The 24,192-nt window shown below is 38.4% G+C and overlaps 2 protein-coding genes across 6 annotated transcripts in view; one reads left to right on the top strand and one right to left on the bottom strand.

The window, feature by feature from the left end:
* Positions 1-23,153, top strand: part of AGO3 (argonaute RISC catalytic component 3) — a 138,596-nt gene extending 115,443 nt beyond the window's left edge. For 3 of the 5 annotated variants that reach the window (XM_002811057.5, XM_054555310.2, XM_054555313.1), the window contains 2 exons: positions 6,070-6,269; positions 6,761-18,996. In XM_002811057.5, coding sequence (XP_002811103.1) covers positions 6,070-6,269; positions 6,761-6,869 — 309 coding nt within the window. In that variant the 3' untranslated portion in view covers positions 6,870-18,996. Of the gene's footprint in view, positions 1-6,069; positions 6,270-6,760 lie in introns of all 5 variants that reach the window. The other 2 variants (XM_054555322.2, XM_054555331.2) reach the window with 1 other exon arrangement.
* Positions 1-24,192, bottom strand: part of LOC100439898 (magnesium transporter protein 1-like) — a 111,958-nt gene that overhangs the window by 76,465 nt on the left and 11,301 nt on the right. The window lies entirely within an intron of this gene.

The following is a 24,192-nucleotide window of genomic DNA, read 5'->3' as shown; positions in this document are numbered from 1 at the left end:
CACCACACAAGGCATGCATCACCACACCTGGCTTATTTTTGTATTTTTGTAGAGACGGGATATCACTATGTTGCCCAGACTGGTCTTGAATCCAGAGCTCAAGCAATCCACGTGCCTCATCCTTCCAAAGTGCAGGGATTACTGGCATGAGCCACCAAGCCCAGCCACTGAATGAATTTTTTAAAAGAATGAAATCATATCCTTTACAGCAACATAGATGGAGCTGAAGGTCATAATCCTAAACAAACTAACACAGGAACAGAAAACCAAATACTGCATGCTTTCACTTAAAAGTGGGACCTAAACATTGAGCACACATGGACATAACATGGGAATAATAAACACTGTGGACTACTAGAGAGGAGGGCAGGGGGGATGGGTTGAAAAACTCTATTGGGGTTGGGCGCGGTGGCTCACGCCTGTAATCCCAGCACTTTGGGAGGCCAAGGCCGATGGATCACAAGGTCAAGAGATCAAGACCGTCTTGGCCAACATGGTGAAACCCCATCTCTACTAAAAATACAAAAATTAGCCAGGCATGGTGGCGCGCACCTGTAGTCCCAGCTACTCGGGAGGCTGAGGCAGGAGAATCACTTGAACTCGGGAGGCAGAGGTTGTAGTGAGCTGAGATAGCGCCACTGCGCTCCAGCCTGGCAACAGAGCAAGGCTCTATCTCAAAAAAAAAAGAGAAAAACTATTGGGTGCTAAGCTCACCATCTGGGTGTAATATACCCATGTAACAAATCTCACATGTACCTCCTATATTTAAAATACTGAATTTTTTAACAATCCAAATATATGCTGCCTATGAGAAATTCACTTCACCTGTAAAGATACATATAAACTGAAAGTGAAGGGATGGAGAAAGTTATTCATTCCATGCAAGCGGAAAAGAAATGCAAGCAGGAGTAGCTATATTTAAGTTAGACAAAACAGACTTTAAGTCAAAAACTATAAAATGAGACAAAGAAGGTCATTATATAATGCTAAAGGGATCAGTTTACCAAGAGGATATAACAGTTGTAAATATGCGTGCAGCCAACACTGGAGCATCCAGATATATAATATAAAGCAAGTATTATTAGCTCTAAAGAGACAGAGAGACTCCAATAATAGTAGTTGAGAACTTCAACACCCCACTGTCAGCACTTGACAGATGATCTAGATAGAAAATCAACCAAGAAACATTGGATTTAAAATACACTTTAGACCAAATGGACCTAACAGATATATACAAAGCATTTCATCCAGCAGCTGCAGAATATACATTCTTTTCTCAGCACATGGAACATTCACCAGGATAGACCACATGTTAGGCCACAAAACAAATTTCAACAAATTTAAAATAATGGAGGTGGTTAGGTGCAGTGGCTCATGCCTATAATCCCAGTACTTTGAGAGGCCAAGGTGAGTGGATCACTTGAGGTCAGAAGTTCAAGACCACCCTGGCCAACATGATGAAACCCCATCTCTACTAAAAATACAAAAATTAGCCAGGAGTGGTGGCACATGCCTGTAATCCCAGCTACTCAGGAGGCTGAGGCAAGAGAATCGCTTGAACCTAGAAGGTGGAGGTTGCAGTAAACCAAGATCACGCCACTGCACTCCAGCCTGGGCGACAGAGTGAGACTCTGTCTCAAAATAAATAAATAATTGCCGGGCGTGGTGGCTCATGCCTGTAATCCCGGCACTTTGGGAGGCTGAGGCAGGTGGATCACTTGAGGTCAGGAGTTCGTGACCAGCCTGGCCAACATGGCAAAACCCCGTGTCTACTAAAAATACAAAAATTAGCAGGGTGTGGTGGCAGGTGCCTATAATCCCAGCTACTCAAGAGGCTGAGGTAGGAGAATCGCTTGAACCCAGGAGGCAGAGATTGCAGAGCCGAGATCACACCATTGCACACTCCAGCCTGGGTGACTGAGTGGGATTCTATCTCAAAAAAAAAAAAAAAATGATACTTGATATGATTTCTTTCTTTCTTTTTTTTTTTTTCTTTTTTGAGACAGGGTCTCACTCTGGTGAGATCATGGCTCACTGGAACCTTCGCCTCCTAAGCTCAAGTGATCCTTCCACATCAGCCTCCTGAGTAGCTAGGGCCATAGGCACATGCCACCATGTGTGGCTAATTTTGACATTTTTTGTAGAGACAAGGTTTTTCACTATGTTATCCAGGCTGAGTTTAAGCAATCCACCTACCTTGGCCTCCCAAAGTGCTGGGATTACAGATGTGAGCCACTTCACCCAGCCTCAATTATTTTTTTTATTTAACGTTGGCCAGGCTGGTCTCGAACTCCTGACCTCAAGTGATCCGCCCGCCTCGGCCTCCCAAAGTACTAGGATTACAGTCATGAGTCACCATGCCCGGCCTCAAATATCTTTTACATGGAAATTAAACAGTATGCTCCTGAACAACCAGTGGGTCAATGAAGAAATTAAGAAGAAATTTTTTAAATTTCTTGGAACAAATGAAAATAGAAATACAACATTCTGAACCCTGTGGGATAGAGCAAAAACAGAATTCAGAGGGAAGTTTATGGCAATAAACATTTATATCAAAAACATAGAAACAGCTGGGCACATGGTACATGCCTGTAATCCCAGCTTCTCAGGAGGCTGAGGCAGGAGGACTGCTTGAGCCCACAAGTTCAAGACAAGCCTGGGCAACATAGTGAGACCTCATCTCTACAAAAAATAAAAAAATTAGCTGGACGTGCTGGCATGCACCTGTGGTCCCAGCTACTCAGGAGGCGGAGGTGGGAGGATCACTGGAGCCCAGAAGGGCAAGGCTGCAATGAGCCTGGGCAACAGAACAAGATTCTGTCTCAAAAAAACAAGGTATTAATATCCAGGATATCCAAAGAACTCAAACAACTCAACAGCAAAAAAAAAAAAATTTTGATTTTAAAATAGGCAAATGTCTCAAGAGAGTAATTGAGATGACCAACAGGTATATGAAAAAATGCTCAACATCAATAATCACCAGGGGAATGCCAATTAAAATCACAATGAGATATCATCTCACTCAAATTAATATAGTCATCATCAAAAAGACAAAGAATGCAGAAAAAGGGGAACCATATGCACTATTGGTGGCAATGTAAATTAGTACAGCCATTAGGAAAATCAGTATGAAAGTTCTTCATAAAACTGAAATTAAAACTACCATATGATCCAGCCATCCCACTACTGAGTATATATGCAAAGGAAAGGAAACAGTGTGTCAAGAAGATATCTGCATCCCCATGTTTATTGCAGTACTATTACAATAGGCAAGATATGGAATCAACCTAAGTGTCCCTCAACAGATGAATGGATAAAGAAAATATGGTATTTATACACAATGGAATACCATTTAGCCACAAAAAAGAATGAAATTCTGTCATTTGTGGCAACATAGATGAGCCTGGAGGACATTATGTTACGTGAAATAAACCAACCACAGAGAGATAAATACTGCATGATCTCACTGGTGGAAGCTATAAAAGTTGATGTCATAGAAGTAGAGAGTAAAATAGTAGTTACTAGAGGCAGGAAAGGGAGGGGGATTACCAAAGACTGGTTAACAGATACAAAATTACAACTAGATAGGAGGAATAAGTTCTGATATTCTATAGCACTATAGGATGGCTATAATTACCAACTTATTGTATATTTTCAAATAACCAGGAGAGTGGGTTTGGAATTTTCCTGGCATAATGTTTGAGGTATAGATATCCTAATTACCCTGATTTGATCATTATACATTATATATGTGTATCAAAATATTACACTGTACCTCATAAATATGTGTAATCCTTATGTGTCCATGAAAAATAACAAAAGCCAAAAAAAGTTAATAGTATCTTCTAGGGATTAAAACCTATATATATCAGGCTTAGGCCTGTAATCTCAGCACTTTGGGAGGCCGAGGCGGGTGGATTGCTTCAGCCCAGCGGTTGGAGACCAGTCTGGGCAACATGGCAAAACCTCATCTCTATAAAAAAATTAAAGAATTAGCTGGTTGTGTGGTGGGTGCCTGTAGTCCCAGCTACTCCGGAGGCTGAGGGGAGGATCACCTGAGCCTGGGAGGTGGAGACTGCAGACCCTATCTCTAAATAAATAAATAAATAAATCCTATATGACTGGATTATATATTTTAACCTAGTGTTTCCTCCCGTATTTAATAAATACCACATTGCATCCAGATGACTGTATTTTTAAAATCACAGAGGAGAAAGATTTTCTCTTCCAAGTTAAGTTTTAGAAATGCTGTTAAACAGATTTTTTTTATTATGGAACTTTTGAAGACCATTGATATGCAAATGACCATTATGAATCTTCAGGATAGGAATATTTCTCCAATATATTTAACCAGAAACCTTAGAGAACAGTTTTCCTTTTTTTTTTAACTTTTAAAATTTTTATTTTTATTTATTTATTTATTTTTTGAGACAGACTCTCGCTTTGTCACCCAGGCTGGAATGCACTGGTGCAGTCATGGCTCACTGCAACCTCCACCTCCCAGGTTAAAGCGATTCTCCTGCCTCACCCTCCCAAGTAGCTGGACTACAGGCACATGCCACTACACCTGGCTCATTTTTTTGTATTTGTAGTAGAGAGGGGGTTTTGCCATGTTGGGCAGGCTGGTCTCGAACTCTTAACCTCAAATGATCCACCTACCTTGTCCTCCTAAAGTGCTGGGATTACAGGCGTGAGCCACCACGCCCAGCCTATTTTTGTTTTATTATTTATTTGAGACAGGGTCTTGCTGTGTTGCCCAGGCTGGAGTGCAGTGGCACAATCACCGCTCACTGCAGCCTTGACTTCCTGAGCTCAAGCAATCTTCCTGCCTCCGCCTCTCAACTAGCTGGGACTACAGGTCCACACCACCACACCTGGCTAATTTTTTTTTTTTTTTTTTTTTTTTTTTTTTGAGACAGGGTCTCGCTCTGTCACCAGGTTGAAGTGCAGTGGTACGATCTCGGCTCACTGCAACCTCCAACTCCCTGGTTCAAGCGATTGTCCTGCCTCAGCCTCCTGAGTAGCTGGGCTTACAGGCACCCATCACCACACCTAGCTAATTTTTGTGTTTTTAATAGAGACGGGGTCTTGATCTCCACCACGTCTGGCCCACACCTGGCTAAATTTTTAAATTTTTTTGTAGAGATGAGGTCTTCCTACGTTGCCTAGGCTAGTCACAAACTCCTGGCCTTGAGCTGTCCTCCCAGCTCAGCCTCCCCAAAGTGCTGAGATTATAGGCATAAGCCACCATGCCCAGCCTGAACAGATTTCCTTTAGGATATCAGTTTGAAACTTCTGCTGTAGTCAGCAAATAACCAAGAATATTTCACAGAGACTAAAAACTGTTCTTTATACATCTTCCCAGCTTTACTTTTCTATTTTATTTTATTTTATTTCATTTTATTTATTTATTGATTGATTGAGACAAAGTTTCACTATGTCACCCAGGCTGGAGTGCGATGATGGGATCATAGCTCACTGCAGACTTGACCTCCTCGGCTCAAGTGATCTTCCTGCCTCAGCCTCCCAAGTAGCTGGGACTACAGGTGCATGCCACCACATCTGGCTAATTTTTTTTTTACCTTTTGTGGAGATGGAGTCTTACTGTCTTGTGCAGGCTAGTCTTGAACTCCTGGCCTCAAGCTACCCTCCCACCTTGACCTCCCAAAGTGCCAAACCTGTTTTTTATGTGACTTGATATTAAATATTTATTAAATTGGGCTCAGCACAGTAGCGCATGCCTGTAATTCCAGCACTTTGGGAGGCTGAGGCAGGCAGATCATTTGAGGTCAGGAGTTTGAGACCAGCCTGACCAACATGGCAAAACCCTGTCCCTACTAAAGATACAAAAAATTAGCTGGGCGTGATCGCACATGCCTGTAATCCCAGCTACTGGGGAGGCTGAGGCATGAGAATCATTTGAGCCCGGGAGGTGGAGGTTGCAGTGATCTGAGATCACGCCATTGCACTTCAGCCTGGGCGACAGAGCAAGACTGTCTCAAAAAACAAAACAAAACAAAACAAAAAGAGTTCAGAATTCAACAGTGTATGTCATTGCCTTCTCTATAGGGTACCAGTCGTCCTTCACACTATCATGTTTTATGGGATGATAACTGCTTCACTGCAGATGAACTTCAGCTGCTAACTTACCAGCTCTGCCACACTTACGTACGCTGTACACGATCTGTTTCTATACCTGCACCAGCGTATTATGCTCACCTGGTAGCATTTAGAGCCAGATATCATCTTGTGGACAAAGAACATGACAGGTAATATAAAAGCATAACAGGTTCTCACCCAAATCCAAATATTGTCTGCATGGTAGGATTTTCAAGTTCCACAAGCTATTAGCGGAGTCAGTGATCCATATGAAAAGTGATGACAGAACTGACTGCCCAAGGTTTCCTATTGAAATATATTGTCTAGGCTCATTAGTCATAGAATCATATAGTAACTTAGTTGTTTTACCACATTAATTCAAAGGAGAGATTATTGGTAATAAAGTGATACATTCAGATAGATAGACAAAATGATATGATATCTGGATTTGCTTCTAATTAATTCTGGGGAGGTGAGAGAAGTAAAACAAAATTGGCCTTGAGTTAACAGTGATTGAAGCTGAGTAATGGACACATAGATTGTTACACCAGTCTCTTATTTGTTAATAATTTTGAAATTTTCTACAACAAATAGTATTTTTTGGAATTATTACATCAGAATAGAAAGTTTGTTTTTGTGTTCATTGCCACTTCTCTTACAGTGCTGAAGGAAGTCACGTTTCAGGACAAAGCAATGGGCGAGATCCACAAGCTCTTGCCAAGGCTGTACAAATTCACCAAGATACCTTACGTACAATGTACTTTGCTTAAATAGTCCAAGTATATTCTCTGAGAGGAAGTACTGAAAGATGAATTGACATACAACGTATGTTTCCAGTGGAGTCAATTGAGTAAGGACACCTCCAGCCATACAGAAACCAACACTGTGTGGGGGCCAAGGTCTGATCCTTATGTTAATACAAGGAAGATTGTTTACTTCATCAAGGAACACAGCATCATTATGCAATATGAAACCAGCCAACTGCTTTTTGTGCGGTCTCCTATAGGAAGTATCGCAATTGTTTTGTTTTCATTTCTTGTAGTCTAACCCTTTTAATGCCTTTACCTCAAGTTGCTTGGCAGCACAACTATCTTTGCAAAAAAAAGTAAAGAAAAAGTAAATGATGGTTTAAAAAATACACACCTTCATGAATAATCAAAGTGATTTTTCAAAATTATGTGTGCAAAAAATTAATGTGCATTCATATATTCTTGTAAAAGGTGTCTGTGTATTTTTAAAATATATACATCCATACTTCATATGCATATATATCTAGATCTGGATTGATAATAGATATATATGTGTCTGTTATATATTTTAGAGTTCATTCCATTGGGGAACTTTCTTTCCCTTTTATTCAACCCCCACTACCGCCTTTATTTCTCTATTTCCCTTGCCTTCATCACCTACATTTTTTTCCTAATCCTACCAGTGACATTCAAATGTTGACGTATCTGGTTCGTTTGAATATAAAATATGGCAAACTAGATTTCTACTTTTATTTTGCATACCCTACTCCTGACTCCTATCTCATACACAATTCTGAGTTCTCAACTCTTGATATTGCTGTCTTAAGAAACAAAATTTTATATATATATGTATACATACATACACAGACACATAACACACACATATATATACATAAAATGACTTTCTGTGAGAGTGTGTCTCTCCCCTCCTACTCAGAACATACATTTACCATTTGCGCAATTTGTATATAAGCAGTAGCAACCTGAACTATTCTTTTTCTTTTTTCTTTTTCTTTTTTTTTTTATGAGACAGAGTCTCGCTCTGTCACCAGGCTGGAGTGGAGTGGCGAGATCTTGGCTCACTGCAACTTCCGCCTCTCGATTTTAAACAATTCTCCTGCCTCAGCCTCCCGAGTAGCTGGGACTACAGGCATGTGCCACCACACCCAGCTAATTTTTGTATTTTTAGTAGAGACGGGGTTTCACCGTGTTGGCCAGGATGGTCTCGATCTCTTGACCTTGTGATCCACCCGCCTCAACCTCCCAAAGTGCTGGGATTACAGGTGTGAGCCACCGCACCCGGCCTACTATTCTTTTTCTTTAGTGAGTTTGTTAAAGCTGCTATAAATATAAAACCTGTCAGAAGTTGTAACTCTTTCTCTCTGATAATTGATGTGTTTTCTGAAGCCTTCTGTTTCTATGAGTTATACATGGAAATTCTTTAAAGGTTTTATAAAGGGTAAATATTTTAAAAGATTAGAACTCTGTAGGGTTGAGACCTCTGAAATTGAGTAGAGAGAGAGAAGGGTTTGTTGAGGGATTTTTTTGTTTTGTTTTTTGATAGTTTACTTGCTGCCTCTCATACCTTAATGTGATTTTCATATATTTTTTACATATATATGTATGTGTGTGTATATAAACACATATGTATGTGTTTGGAAGTATAGCTTCCTTTTCTTTTATATTTATTAGAATAGTGCTTTAATAATTATAGAATTGTATTGGCAGCATCTTTTATAGAAATATAATCATGTTTATTTTAAGAACTGACAACTTGTTTTTGCTATCTTTTAGTGCAATAAGCAGTTTTAAAGGAAAGTTGTGTCTGTTTGCATCTTTACCATGGATAGTAGGAGGAACAGGCACCTCCACAATTTAAAAGGGCAAAGAATACAGCCTTAATTTCAGAAGGAAAGTTTTGCAATTTTCAGTTTTAAAGCCTATCTTTTAAAATTCATCGTGATAAAAGGCTGGACACGGTGGCTCATGCCTGTAATCCTAGCACTTTGGGAGGCCGAGACAGGTGTATCACCTGAGCTCAGGAGTTTGAGACTAGCCTGGCCAACGTGGTGAAACCCCATCTCTACTAAAAATACAAAAATTAGCTGGGCGTGGTAGCAGGCACCTCTAATCCCAGCTACTCGGGAGGCTGAGGCAGGATTGCTTGAAACCAGGAGGCAGAAGTTGCAGTGAGCCAAGATTGCACCATTGCACTCCAGCCTGGGCAACAAAAGCAAAACTCCGTCTCAAAAGAAAAAAAAATCATAATGAAAATGAAGTGAAATTGCCTCAATGAGTCCAACTTGAATATTAGAAATAAAGTTGAACTTTGATATAAGAAATAATCATGAATAGCTTAACATATTTAAATTATTTGCAAATAGATTATGTTTATTGAAGAATCATATTGGCTAGATGCCCATTTTCATTTACTAAAATGAATCAGGAAAATGCAAGATGATATTTTAAAACTTTTGCTAATGTATCACCGGTGTAACTTTCCTTTTAAAATTAAGGTGATAGTAACAAAGGAAGTTAGGACTTTGATCATTTTAAATCAGTTAAATCACTGAAATGTAGGAAATTGTTTTACAAAACTTTTATTGATTACACTTTAAGGTATTAAAAAGTACTATAAAGCTATCAAAACCGAGTTTATCAGTAACATTGGATTCAGGGGAGCTTTGCACTTTGTAACTCATGAAAATTGCATTTTGATTTTTTTTTTTTTTTTTTTTTTTTTTTTTTGCACTGGTTCAGAGTATAGATACTACAGATTGTTTCCAGTGGGCATTGTTGTTAGCCTTTCAGAATTCCATCTGCACGTGAAACCTAATGGATTTAGATCTTTAGTTTCTCTCTTACCTGTAATCCACTATTATTGCCAATTCACTGTATTTTGAGCCTAAAATCTGAGCCCATGTCCTCCGACAGGCATGAAATCTTTTGTCCCTCTGCCAGAAAACTAAGAAAGTACTGTATTTTGTATGTTTATTATTTTGAAGTGTCTGAAATGCAATTTACAACACTGTTGCAGAGAACTTTACAAAAGGTAATATTTGTATCGTATATACATTTTTTCTCCCAGCCTTCTCCCATCTCCTCCAGAAAATTTTCCTATAAAGATGGATTTTTTTACACTGAAATTTTACTGAATATAGTCAGGATCATGGGCAAGAGAAGAAAATAGTATACACAAGATGATAAAAATTTAATTCATCTGTGCTTGATGAGTGTGAGTAAAACATCTTCCTCATGGGAGCTGCACAGATTCATGTGGGAAACTTTAGGGAATGACTGTAGATACCCTTTCTCTATGTACTCTCTCACCTAATTTTCAGTCACTCATATATGCTGGAGTGGAGCCCTTAATTTAAATCTATTTGGAAGGACTTTTTTAAGAGGAAAAATATTTTTTCTAAATTATAAAGCTTTACCTTTGAGTGATTTCTTTTTTAGAGTGCTCTTACACTAGTCAGCATTGCTAGTTTAAAGTTGATTAACTTGAAAGAATATGTATACTATATTTCTATTTTGCTAACAAATTGGTATATTAATTACCATTGGTTCTTAATTACAAGAAAATTTGTGCTTAGAATTTTAAGATAAAAGGCTAAGTGACATGCTTCTTGAAATTTGTCCTATTTATTGTTGCACTTCTGGTGTAGAATTTCTAATCTTTTTTATTTTAAAAAAGTTTTTTTTTTTTAAGTTAAACATGAAATTCACAGTGACCCTTCTGCTCCTGCCCTTGCTCACTAACTATATCATGAATGCTAAATTTTGGTCTTCTTTTTTCTATGATGTATCCTACAAGACTGACTGTAAAATATCAGTCTGGCACCTAGATAATTGATTTTCATATGAAGAAGAGTTGGGAGTTTAATGTATATTCTTGATGGTTAATGTGTCTACATAAAGTGCTGATACATGTATTATATTACAGTATCAGGTTACTGGCATGGAGGACCATACACTTACAATATTGTAGCTGCTATATTTATTTGAGTAGATTCTGACAGTTACTGCACTAAACAATAAGGAGATAAGCAGGATTCAAGGCTAGTGTTAGACCCTTTTTTTTCCTAAGAGTAAGGACACGGAATATCAAAGTAACAAAGGGTGCTGCCATTTTAGTTTCAATTTAATATCAGGATATTCTTTGTTTTAGAAATGTAGATTTTGACTTTTACAGTTTGAAAAAGGGTACCTCAGCCTCTTCAGTACTGGTTTTTTGGCACATTTCAACAGAAATATTAGATTCCCTTTCTTTTTCTTAATAGTGATCTTCTAACAAGTTTCTTGGAAAAACTATTATTCTAAGGGAAATCCCTGTTTATAACCTATTAATATATTTCTATTCCTAGAAGAGAGTCTAGCAGGGATTCTAGTAGGAATTACTGAGTGTTTCAGAAGGCACTTGATAGAGGCATCTCTGCTTTCCAGCACAGGGATTCTCAGCCTTCTAAAGATCTAGACCAGTTTCCAAGCTAGCTTCTCCACAGCCCACCACTGCCTAGTGTTTACTTGTGTATTCTCTAATGGATTTTAGGAGGATAGGCCTTCTGACAGACGAAGTCATGAAAGACTTAAGGCATGTCTAGGGAAATAAAAGCTGACTTGCCCTTCAGCAGGAGTGACTAGCAGCGGATCTCTGTGTTCAAGGAAAGGGTGAGCACTAAGCATGCCAGTGATGGATCCGAAGTATTTAGATGGATTGCAGACCAGGAATTAGAGACCGTTTGTGACTCAAGGAACTTGATGGATCTGTTTAGAGACCTACATGAATTTGCCAAGGGCAGTGATTTTTATGAAATTCAAGAAGCAAACGACTTGGATACAGCTAGAATATGTTGCAGTCTTCCTATTTCAAACTTGATTTTAATATTTTTACCAAGAAGTTTAACTGACAACTCTGCAAAATTTTCATTCAGTATCATTAAACCTGAGTTAAATGTTTGCTTAGCTTATCCTCTTAGATGTTCTTCTGTTGAACAGGCAGGTTGCCCTTAACAGTAACTTGCTACTTAAATTACCTTTTATTAGTTAGTCAAGCTGCAAAAATATCATTAGTCTGGCATCTTTATTTTGGCTTTATCCATATGAAGTATTCATTATTTTCATTCTTTTTGAGAATTCATAAATGTCTTAAAGCTTCAGTAAGAATTGTTGGGAGGTTTGACATCAAGTAACGCCTTCCTGTGTAGCAGTATAACCCTAATTTAGAACCCTTGTTTTCCTATTTCAGTCCTCATATTTGATCATAGAGAAGCACTTTTGTGATTCTATAGGAGTCAAAAAATAAGCCAAGAATAGGTAAGTCAGTCAGTACAGAAATCAGAAAGTGAGAATTTTCTCCAAAAAATCTTTTTAAAAAAGTCCTGTTTATACTAAGAACGTTCTTCATCAGTTGCAATGTTAGAAATGATACTGTGATTAGTGAAAGCCAAGCTGAGTCCCAGGAAGCAGGGAGGGGGAGTGTGTGTGTGTGTGTGTATAGGTATGAGTGTGTATATATATAATCTCATACACACACACACAGGGAAAAATTATTTTGACTTTTTTCCTACTTTTAAAATGGTACATTTAAGTTTATAATTTTCCATGTCAGTCAACATAATTTTTTAAACCAAGATACAATGGTCAAGGCTTGTGCTAATATTACCTACTACTCATTGAAATTTATATTACTTTACCCATCAAAACTAGTACTCCAGATGTTTACATCATTGATTAAATCTCAAGAATCTTTTGTTCTTAAAATACGGAAGTTAAAGATTTTAATTTGAATTAAAGACAGAAGGATGGTAAATTCAATATAGAGGGTTGAGATTTACCAGTGAGAAACCCTGTTGAAGTATCAGATAAATGGTGTGACAAAATTAGAATCCTATCAAATCACCTATCCAGCCATTGGGGTCCCTTCCTTTTTTAGACTAATTTCTAAGGTAACCAAAATCTAATGTATCTATGTTAGGGTCTCAGTAAAGCAAAGATGTTTGTCAGGGCATAGACTCTTGAGTTAAATTTTTTAATCATTTTTTAAAGCAAGGCGGTTCTTAGAAAGTGCCTTTTCAGAAGATGGTGCTGTAGATTTTTATTTTTCAAGTAGCACGAAGCTAAGAATTTTAAAGATAAATTATTTTAGAACTCCAAGAGTGTGACAGTTTCATAAAAATAATGTTAGTTGTTGTCCTGAATCTCGTCCAAGGGAACCAAGGAAAGCTTTTATGCAGTAAAGTGTCTAGGTAAATGCTCACCAAATTTATTTTGTAAATTTGAAAACAAAATATTTAGTAGAATTACCTCTTTCAATTTTCAACTGTGTTGGAGGAAATCCATAATGCACATAAAACAGCAAACCTACTTAACTTTTTAACAAGATTATGGGTATAGTACCAGTGTCCAAAGGGAAATGTAACTTGCCTGGAATTATAGGCAACATTTTCTAATTAATCTTTTTTTTTTTTTTTTTTTTTGAGAAAAAGTCTTGCTCTGTCACCTAGGCCGGAGTGCAGTGGCGTGATCTCAACTTACTGCAAACTCCGCCTCCCGGGTTCAAGTGATTCTCGTGCCTCAGCCTCCCAAGTAGCTGGGATTACAGGCATGCACCACCATACCCGGCCTAATTAGTCATTATTAAGGAGGACTGCTCATAAAGGCAGTACCAAATCATCATTCAGATCAGCTTAAGTGAGAAAGCAAAATGATGATCTCTATTGTTAGAGAAATTTTCTTTTCTAGACACCAAGGAATATTTTATATGATTTTTCATTTTTTCTAGGATACAGGAACTATGAAAAATGATGACAAGACATTTAAAAGGGTATGATCAGTTAAATAGAAGTAGGATATGCAAAATTGTGCTTAAGGGGAAATAAGCAAAAGAAAGGAAAATAGCAGGACCTTTCGTACTAATTAGAAATGTAGTTACCTACCAGAGGGCAATTTTGCTCCATACCAGGAAGCAGTAAATAGCAGTAAATGATCACCTAGGCACTTCTTTCCTGTGAATTTGGTGAGCATTCTTCCAGAAAAGAAGACTAAAAGCAAACAACAACAACAACAAAAAATACCACACCTCAGTAACCTTGTATGCTGCATTATATAATAATGATAGTAAAATTATATTGTTTGGAGTGTACTGTGTCTGTTTGCAAATATACATGCACATTAAACTTTTTTGTTTTTATAATGTCTTAATAGCAATTATGAGTTTATTTTTGTTAAAATTAATTTTTCTATTGTGATGTTTATATTTATTGGCAACTTGTGTGCAACTTTTATATTTTGCTTGTTGGTTTCAAGGTATTTTATTTTTATAGATATTTCTAGCTTTCCTCATTCTTTGTAATAGCAGCAAAGATTAAGATGGAGTGTTAATATACCAACCAAACTACGAATTCCATAAACTCTAGAGTTTGGATTTTTACCAATAAACCATTAACACTATTTTGTAACTTAGAATATTTAATGTTGTTTATATAGTGGGCATTAAAGACAGTCTTTAGACAGATTTCTACATGTGGAGGGGAGGTGGGGCTTTCCTGTAAGTTTGATCCTTTTTTTCCCTTTAGTAGCAAAGTAACATAACAGATTGGATTTATTTTACCTGATTGCAGTTTTGGGGAAACCTGTCAAATAAATAATTGTTACATGCCTTTTTTTTTTTTAACTTTAAGTACATTGAAACTGCTTAAATGGTCACATTTTTCTGCATTAGGATTAAGATAACATTTTTGTAGGCCTGGAAAACAAATAGCAAATGATTCCAAATTCATTGATAATTGACTTTGAAATGAAACTTTTCCCCCATAATTTGTTATATGGAAGATTTGCTCCCCTGATCTTTTCCCTAGCATACTTCTAAAGTTGATGGAATCCCTGAGTGTCAACGAAGAAATCAGAGTGTAAGTGGCTAGGGAGAGCCAGGTATAAAGACTGATTAATAGAGTACTTCAGCTAATTAAAAATTTAAATAGTAATAATTTATGAATGTGAATAAATTGGAAGGCAGTAAAAAGAATGATTATAGAATATTAAGTTCAATTATATATGGACAGTCCAGTTTCCTAGTGAATAGGTCAAAATTATTTGTTTTGATTTGTGGCACAATCATAGTTCACTATAACTTCAAACTCCTGGGCTCAGGCTATCCTCCCACCTCAGCCTCTGAAGTAGCTGGGGCTTCTCGCATGCGCCACTATGCCCAGCTAATGGTTTTTTTCTTTAGAGGTGGGGTCACTATATTGCCCAGGCTGGTCTTGAACTCCTAAGCTCAAGTGCTCCTCCCACATCAGCCTCCCAAAGTGCTGGGATTACAGCCATGAGCCACTGCATCTGGCCAAGATCAAGATTATGGATATTGGTATGTTAACTTTTAAAATAAAAGTACATGGGCTGGGTGCAGTGGAAATCCCAGCACTTTGGGAGGCTGAGGCAGGCAGACCACCTGAGGTCAGGGGTTCGAGACCAGCCTGGCCAACATGGCGAAAACCCGTCTCTACTAAACATACAAAAATTAGCTGGGCATGGTGGCACGTGCCTGTAATCCCAGCTACTCGAGAGGCTGAGGCAGGAGAATCACTTGAACTCGGCAGGCGGAGGTTGCAGTGAGCCAAGATCGCGCCATTGCACTCCAGCCTGGGCAACAAGAGTAAAACTCCATCTCAGAAAATAAAAATAAAAATAAATAAAAGTACATGAAAGAAGTATATTCCCTTAAGCAGGTAAAATACTTGCATTGTATTTTTACATCATGAATTTGCTTGTTAAGAAATTTCTTTTCTATAAGTGGATAATAGATAAACTGTATTGCATCCTCTGGGTTTTCAATTCTAAATTATTGGATTTCAATGTATGACATTTTACTGTAGTGTATTCCACTGAAAGGCAAGAAAATGGGAAAGTGTCAGGTAATTATAAATGGGAAAATTTTATTTTTATATGATGTAAAGTTTTACAGTTTAAAATAGATCAGCGTGTGATTTCTTGTAGAGATTAGCCATTTCATTTCTTTTTGCATTTTTGCCAGTTACATTAGTTTGCCCTGTGGTATACTATTCTGAGATACTTCTTCCACCCCCCCACACATCAAGTACCAATTGTATACAGATAGTACAGATTTGTACTCTGATTATAAGAATTTGTTACTACTAATTAAAAGCAAATTAATGTGGCTGGGCGTGGTGGCTCACACCTGTAATCCCAGCACTTTGGGTGGGAGGCTGAGGCGGGTGGAACACGAGGTCAGGAGTTGGAGACCAGCCTGCCCAATATGGTGAAACCCCGTCTCTACTAAAAATACAAAAATTAGCTGGGCTTGGCGATACACACCTGTAATCCCAGCTATTGGGGAGGCCGAGGCAGGAGAATGGCTTGAACCCAGGAGGCGGAGGTTGCAGTGAGCCAAGATCACACCACTGCACTCCAGCCTGGGTGACAGAGCAAGACTCCATCTCAAAAAAAAAAGCAAAATATTTTTGCTGTGAGTGTATGTCCCCTTTTAAGGATATTTATTGCGCTTATAACTTTAATAGTTGTATTCATTACATTTCAACATGTCCAAGTTCAGCAGACATGTAGTTCCTGAAGACCAACATTTTAGAAGTTGCCTCTGGGCCGGGCACGGTGGCTCACGCCTGTAATCCCTGCACTTTGGGAGGCCAAGGTGGGTGGATCACGAGGTCAAGAGATGGAGACCATCCTGGCCAACGTGCTGAAACCCCATCTCTACTAAAAATACAAAAATTAGCTGGGCGTGGTGGCACACGCCTGTAGTCCCAGCTACTTGGGAGGCTGAGGCAGGAGAATCACTTGAACCTGGGAGGCGGAGGTTGCAGTGAGCCAAGATTGCACCACTGCACTCCAGCCTGGCAACAGAGGAAGACTCCATCTCAAAAAAAAAAAAAAAGGTGCCTCTGGTCCTGTGTTTTCTTTTTCCTTCTGAAAGTTCATAGAAACCTAGCATATAGAGCTTATTTTGCTGTTTTAACTGGTTGGCTCCACAAATCCTGCTACCTGACATCAGTACAGCTTGACCACAGTGAAGTACTTGATGGCTTGTTCATGTTTAGTTCACCTCTTTAGAAAGAAAGCTTTGTGGCCAGGTGCAGTGGCTCACGCCTATAATCCCAACACTTTGGGTGGCTGAGGTGAGCGGATCACCTGAGGTCAGGAGTTCAAGACCAGCCTGGCCAACATGGCAAAACCCCGTCTCTTCTAAAAATACAAAAATTAGCCGGGTGTGGTGGCGGAGGATGCAGTGAGCCAAGATTGTGCCACTGCACTCCAGCCTGGGCAACAGAGTGAGACTCTGTCTTAAAAAAAAAAAAAAAAAAAAATCGTTGTGCAGTGAGTAATAGATCATCCCAAAAAAGAATTGCCATAAACAGTGTTATGCGTAGAAAACAGATGGAAGTGTTGGTCATTAGAGCCTTGCTTTTTAAATTTTATTCTTTCCAAAAATTGGCGGTATGCTATCTATAATTTTATGTTTGATATTGAAGAGGCAACACCAGAGACTAGAGAGGGAGATTACTCTGATATTTAGTGCCTAAAACTTTCATCTTGGCCGGGCATGGTGGCTCACACCTGTAATCCCAGCACTTTGGGAGGCCGAGGCAGGCTGATTACCTGAGGTCAGCAATTCAAGACCAGCCTGGACAACATGGCAAAACACGTCTCTACTAAAAATACAAAAATTAGCCAGGCATGGTGGTGGGCGCCTGTAATCCCAGCCACTCGGGAGGCTGAGGCAAGAGAATCATTTGAACCCGGTAGGTGGAGGTTGCAGTGAGCCAAGATCGTGCCACTGCACTCCAGCCTGGGCGACAAGAGTGAAACTACGTCTCAAAAAATAATAATAATTTTAAAAATAAAAGACAAAACTTTCATCTTTATTTCATGGCTTTATGTCATCTTTATTTCATTTTTGGTTGGGAAAACAAAAATCTCTTAAGTTAGTCCTTTAATAGTCTTTTTAGAACCAAAGAAGGAAAGACTGCAAAAATGTTGCATACGTGACTCTTTATTGTCAGAATCTGTAGAAACTGGAGGTCTTTGTAAAGAAATAGACTAGTAGGATTGTGAGAATATATAGTGAGGGGGAATTTAGGATAAGGCTTCCTTGCTGGGATCCTTGGGCAGAAACCTTACAATTGTTTAATATTTGCAGAGTACAAGAGCAGCTATTGCTATTTGAACCTACAGAAGAGACCTGAGACGAGCGTCTCTGTAATCTAAATTTATATGATAATGTTGTCCCAGAACCAAAGGCACACCTATTCTCAGTAACTTAGAGAAGTCTTGGAAGTTGCTTCTGAATTACAGTAAAGAAATTAAATGAAGTATTTACCCTTAAATAGAGCCAGGCATTGCTATCAACATAATGTCTTTGGTTTTCCCCTTTAAATAGAAAATACCAAGCAGGGCCTTTCCAGACAAGGTAGTCTTTCCTGTAAAGAAAATGGTTTTGGTGTGGGATTTGGTAAAAACACTGGTTAGTTTGTAATGAAGAAAGAATTTTGGCATAGACAGTCCAACCCAGTTTATGGGTACAGTTTGATCCCAGGGAGTTTAACAAAAGGAAGCTTTGGTTTTGCTAGCAACAGACTTGAACTTCTATAGTAATTAATTGCAATTAAGGTTTTCCAGGAGCTTTCTAATTTTTTAGCCCAGGGTCTAACCCCGTTCCCTCTTTAAAAAAGAAAGAATAGGCCGGGCGCAGTGGCTCATGCCTGTAATCCCAGCACTTTGGGAGGCCGAGGCAGGCGGATCACAAGGTCAGGAGTTTGAGACCAGCCTGGGCAATATGGTGAAACCCTGTCTCTACTAAAAATACAAAATTAGCTGGGCGTGGTGGCGGGCACCTGAGGCTGAGGCAGGAGAATCCTGCTAGTCTGAATTACAATAAGGAAATTAAATGAAGTATTTATCCTTAATAGAGCCAGGCATTGCTATCAACATAACGTGTTTGGTTTTCCCCTTTAAATAGAAAACACCAAGCAGGGCCTTTCCAGACAAGGTAGTCTGGAACCCAGGAGGCGGAGGTTGCAGTGAGCTGAGATCCGACCATTGCACTCCAGCCTGGGCAACAGAGCAAGACTCCATCTCAAAAAAAAAAAAAAAAGAAGGAATAGGAAAAGGACTTAGAGGCAGTTTATATAGAATTCTACTGGGGGTAAATGACACTCTCAAAATACTTGGGAAAGAAGAATCACATGCCACAAGCTATAGCTTGATTAATATTTTAGCACGTTTTCCATGTTTGTATTCTAAAGTTTGTTTCCTTTGACATTCCATTATCTTATTTACTAGAGTGCCACCATTCTTATTTGTAATACAATCAGTGTTTTATGCCATTTGTGAATCACACAATTGTTCTTTTCTCCCCATCACACACACTCACACACAAACACACACACACACTGTTAAAAATAAAAGAGGGGAGGAATAAAACAAAAATAGATAGAATGATGATTATTACAATGTAACTTTAACATATATGAAGAGAAATTGTAACTCAGTTAAGTGAGAATTAAGATTGAAGGTATTAATATTTCAAGTATTATCTCTAGCCATGGAATTTTTTGCTAGCTATAGAATGCTAATGTGAACAGAATATATATCAGGAATATGATGTATTATGGCAAAGTGATAAAATTATTCTTGATATTAGCCAGATGTGGTGGTTTGCACCTGTAGTCCGAACTTCTCAGGAGGATGAGGCAGGAGGATAATTGAGCCCAGGAGTTTAAAGCAATTCTGGGCAATACAGCAAGACCCCAATCTTTAAAATAAATAAATAAATAAGAATTATTCTTGAAAGTAATATTCTAACCTTCTGCCAACCAACAGAGATCCTCATATTCTTAAATAAAATTAATATAGCTTATGGTTTTGATAAATTGGACTCTGATTTAAACTAAAATGTTATGACTTTTATTCTGATACATGGCTTCTAAAATATGTAAAAAATTATATTGAATGAATTAATACTTAACCTGTTCATTTCTCTTAATTTATGTATTTATTCTGACTTTATATACAGCTTATGTCTCACATCTGCCTTCTTGATATGTGCAAAATATTATGGAAAAATAGTTTGAAACTCATCCCAGTTCCTAGTCAAGCGTGGGCTGTAAGAGAGAAGGCTTAAGGTGTTCTTTAATGGAGGAACTTTTGAAAGGTCACAACTGGAAAAAGCCTATTGAAAATTTATTGCCTTTGAGAGTAGAAAGGGCTCTAGAATATGAGCCAGAGACTTGGAATTTAGTAATAGGTCTCCCACTGATTTGCTCCGTGTCCTTAGGCAATTCTTTTAATCTCTGTGTGCCTAGTTTCCCCTTGTAAATAAGAGTGGTAATATCTGTCCTCACCTACCTCACTAAATTGTTGGGGTTCTTTTGTTTTGAGTCAGGGTCTCACTCTGTTGCCCAGGCTGAGCTACAGTGGTGTGATCATAGCTCACTACAGCCTCCACCTCCGGCGCCCAAACTATCCTCCTGCTTCAGCCTCCCAAGTAGCTGGGACTAGAGGTACATGCCACCACACCTGGCTAATTATTTTATTTTATTGCAGAGATGGGGTCTCACATGTTGCCCAGGCTGATCTCTAACTCCTGAGCTCAAGCAGTCCTCCTGCCTCAGCCACCCAAAGTGCTGGGATTATACGCATGATCACTAAATTGTTGTAAGAATAAGATAATGTTTGCTGAAGCATTTGAGTTCTCCAAAGGAAAAGCTATTCAGACTTTCAAGATAATAGAAGAGTGTTGTGTGAAGGATTCCTTTCCAGTTTGCCTCTGTGAAAATGTCTTTTGTCATAGATCATTTTATGAAACAGGAATAAGAGAAACATATGCCTTATCATGGTGTAGTGTTCACTTACAAACATATCCTGTTGTTTCTTCCCTGCAAGATATCCAGCACACAGGCTGAATTTTTCTTTATAATAATCCTTGGCAAAAGCATAACTTTTCAAAAACCAAATGATTTTAGTGGTGCTATGGCAGCTGCAGTTTTGAGTTAGATTAATGTGGTGAAAACCATCAAATACTTAGAAATTGGCTGGGTGCGGTGGTTCATGCCTGTAATCCCAGCACTTTGGGAGGCCGAGGCAGGTGGATCACTTGAGGTCAGGAGTTCGAGACCAGCCTGGCCAACATGGCAAAACCCCGTCTCTACCAAAAATACAAAAATTAGCTGGGCGCGATGGAGGATGCCTGTAATCCCAGCTACTACGGAGGCTAAGGTGGGATAATTGCGTGGACCCAGGTGGCAGAGGTTGCAGTGAGCCAAGATTGTGCCACTGCACTCCAGCCTGGGCAACAAAGTGAAGCTCTGTCTCAATAAAAAAAAATAATAAAATACAAATACTTAGAAATTAACTTTGCCTTTGCCTTCAGGCACTTTTGCTACATGTTAGCATCAGAGGCTGTTGTACAACTAGATGGTTATTCCCGTTTCTTGGCCGATTTTTGGTACCTTTCTTTGAAGAAGAGGGTTAGATTTTAAGAAAGAAAGTGGGCTTATTTAACTCATGGCTTTGCAGAATTTAACTTTGCTTTACTTTAAAAATTCCAATCATCATGTACCTGTAAAGGTTAAAATATAGTGAAAGTTTTTGCTTCGTGTGAATTCAATTCTAGGCACCTGCAGGTCATATCAGGTGTCTGATGCAGTTACCTTTATGGATCGTGGCAGGTCCTTACATTTCAGCAGGCTTATGCATTTCCATGGGGGGAAGAGATTCTGTTCCTAGGAAATTACAAAGGGCATACCACTGCAGGGAGTGTAAACAATTCTTTGTTGCAACAGACAAGATTTTTTTTAAAAAAAAGAAAAAAGGATGCATTTTAGGTACACAGGGTATGGACGCATTCAACATTTACTTTTATCTCCACAGATGCCGACCTCCCCTTGTTGCAGGCAGTTGGGCTTTTCCAACTCATTGCTAACAAAGGTGGCATCTGCATTACTTTCAATGAGAATTTCAAGTACTGAAGATGAAAAGTTGGGGAGATTCATGTTTGAAAAATGAAAAATGAACAAAAAATCCACCTTGTGCAGTGAGATAGCTAACACTGATATATCAGGAATAATTTTAAACTATTTTTGCTGTAATGTGTAGCTTTAATGTCTCTTTTCAGTTATGGACCCATAAAAGTATTACTATATCTTGTGAATAAAGATCATTCTTGTGGACTAGTACGTGGATGCATTCATAGGCTGTGGGAAGCAGTGGTGTGTGTATGTGTGTCTATATCAATATTTTATGTTTATAACTGCATATTAAGTTTATATAGAAAAAAATAATGTGTTTCTTTAGTGTTTGGGGGACTAAATTGTAATATGACCATTCCAGTGTAATCTGACTGCTCACTCTAGAGAACATTTCTGTTATACACAATGCACATACAAACATACACCCCTAAAGTGTAGCTAACTGCTCCCACTAGATAATTGCTGCTAAAACAAACAAACAAAAAAAACCCTAAGTAATGGAGGAAGAAATAGCATTCTTTTAAAAGGGGCTTTTCTGAAGAGTAAAATGTAAATATAGGACATGTGGGGAGGGTGGGGCCGCCTGCAAAATGTCCTGAAGATGGACAAATAGCCTTTTAAATTCTACTTTTTAACCATCTTTACCGTGTGTGCCTATTTGTATTGCAGATGTGAACTACTATTTTTGGAGGTTGATATCAGTATGTTTTGAAACTGAATTATTACATAAAATCAGAGTAACCTCTTTCTCCATCCTCCTTTTCCACACTATTCTTGCCAAATATTTCTACTGAAACCCAGTTTCAGCAAGGCAAAATGATGGGACTCTCAAACCTCCCTCCTCATCTTCCCTTCCCCTCTGTCTTATGCCTGGCCTGGCCTTTTTTGTTGTTGTTGGCTTTTCATAAGTAAGAACAATTTATTGTAGTATTTCAAGACTGCAGAATTTCAAGTGTATATCTATAAATCTTTTTTTAAAATCTTCGGCTACACAGTAACATCAATTAAAACAAAAGAGTGAGTCTAAGTCTGTAATATGCTATAGGACCAGATAAGATTTTGAATGAGACTAAACTTGACTGCCATATTTTATTAAGAGGAAATTGGAACTTTATGGTGGAGAATGGATGAGAGCAAGTCTATGATATATATGTAGTCATTGTATAATTAGAAACACCAAATGCTGAATCCTATCACTGTGTTCTTGGGGGCCAGGCCTTGGATTTGGTTGTCATTTAAACCCCTTGAAGATTATATGTAATTATAATGAGCAGAAGGCAAATAAAGTTTTTGAACAAAAGTACTTGTTTTCAGTATTTAAAATTTGGTAATATATTTTCTTTTTCAGTTAAACTATCTTCCCCACAAAAAATATTATACTTCAGTTAAACTATCTTCCCCACAGAAATTATTATACTACGAACAAGTTATGAGTGAGACTGAGAAGCTTGAAGAAGCTGGTTTTTAAACAGCTCATATAATATTTTGTGTTAAAGAAAGTGTCATTGTTTCCTGTTGGGAGGCAAACAACAACAACAGAAATTGTCATGATTCTTTCTGAGCCAAACTGTCACGAAATGTTCCGTGACAGAACCACTACTCTTTTTTCTGCCATTCTGCCTACTGGAGAGTTCTATGTTGTATTTGTTTTTAATCCTTGATTTTAAAAATATTAATGGTTTTAGTGTTGCTTAGCTTCAGTTTGAAGTATAACTTTCACTAATAACTGCAATAAAAAGAAAAGCTTTGCTCTTAAACTTTCTCTTGTGTGGTCATCATTACAGCTCTTCAGACTAGGGAACGAGACCCATGTGATACAGTGGAAGGCACTTAAGCTTTAGTCATGAAGTCCTGGGTTCAAACCTTGATTATGTGACACTCTGAGCAAGTTCCTTGATGCTTCTAAATCTCAGTTTCCTCCAGTGTGAAAGGAGAAAATAGAACTGTTGGAGCATTCAATGAGACAATACATAGAATGTTTCCAGTGCTGGGCATGTGGCTGGAGCTCAGGTTTTTCAAAGACTGCCTACCTCCCCCCTACCCCACCCATTTTTCACCTTCTTAAATAAAAGACAGTGAGTGGAGTGAAAATGGGGAGACGACACTAGGCTTCCAAACTTTGCCAGGAGGTGAAAGAATTAAGAATGTGTAGGGAAAAAAGGAACCAAAATGAACTGGGGGAATCTTTACAGGCCCAAAAGTAGATAAACAGCCCCGGTATGCGATGCAAGAAAACACTGGACTAAGATTTTGGAAATCAGCTCTCAACCCTCTTTAACTGCATAATTTCAGGTATAGCTCTTCATTTTATAATTAAAGTTGTTAGACTAATACCAGAA

The sequence above is a fragment of the Pongo abelii genome, chromosome 1 (assembly GCF_028885655.2).
Source record: "Pongo abelii isolate AG06213 chromosome 1, NHGRI_mPonAbe1-v2.0_pri, whole genome shotgun sequence".
Classification (NCBI taxonomy): Eukaryota; Metazoa; Chordata; class Mammalia; order Primates; family Hominidae; genus Pongo; species Pongo abelii.
This window is presented reverse-complemented; position numbering and strand designations above follow the sequence as displayed.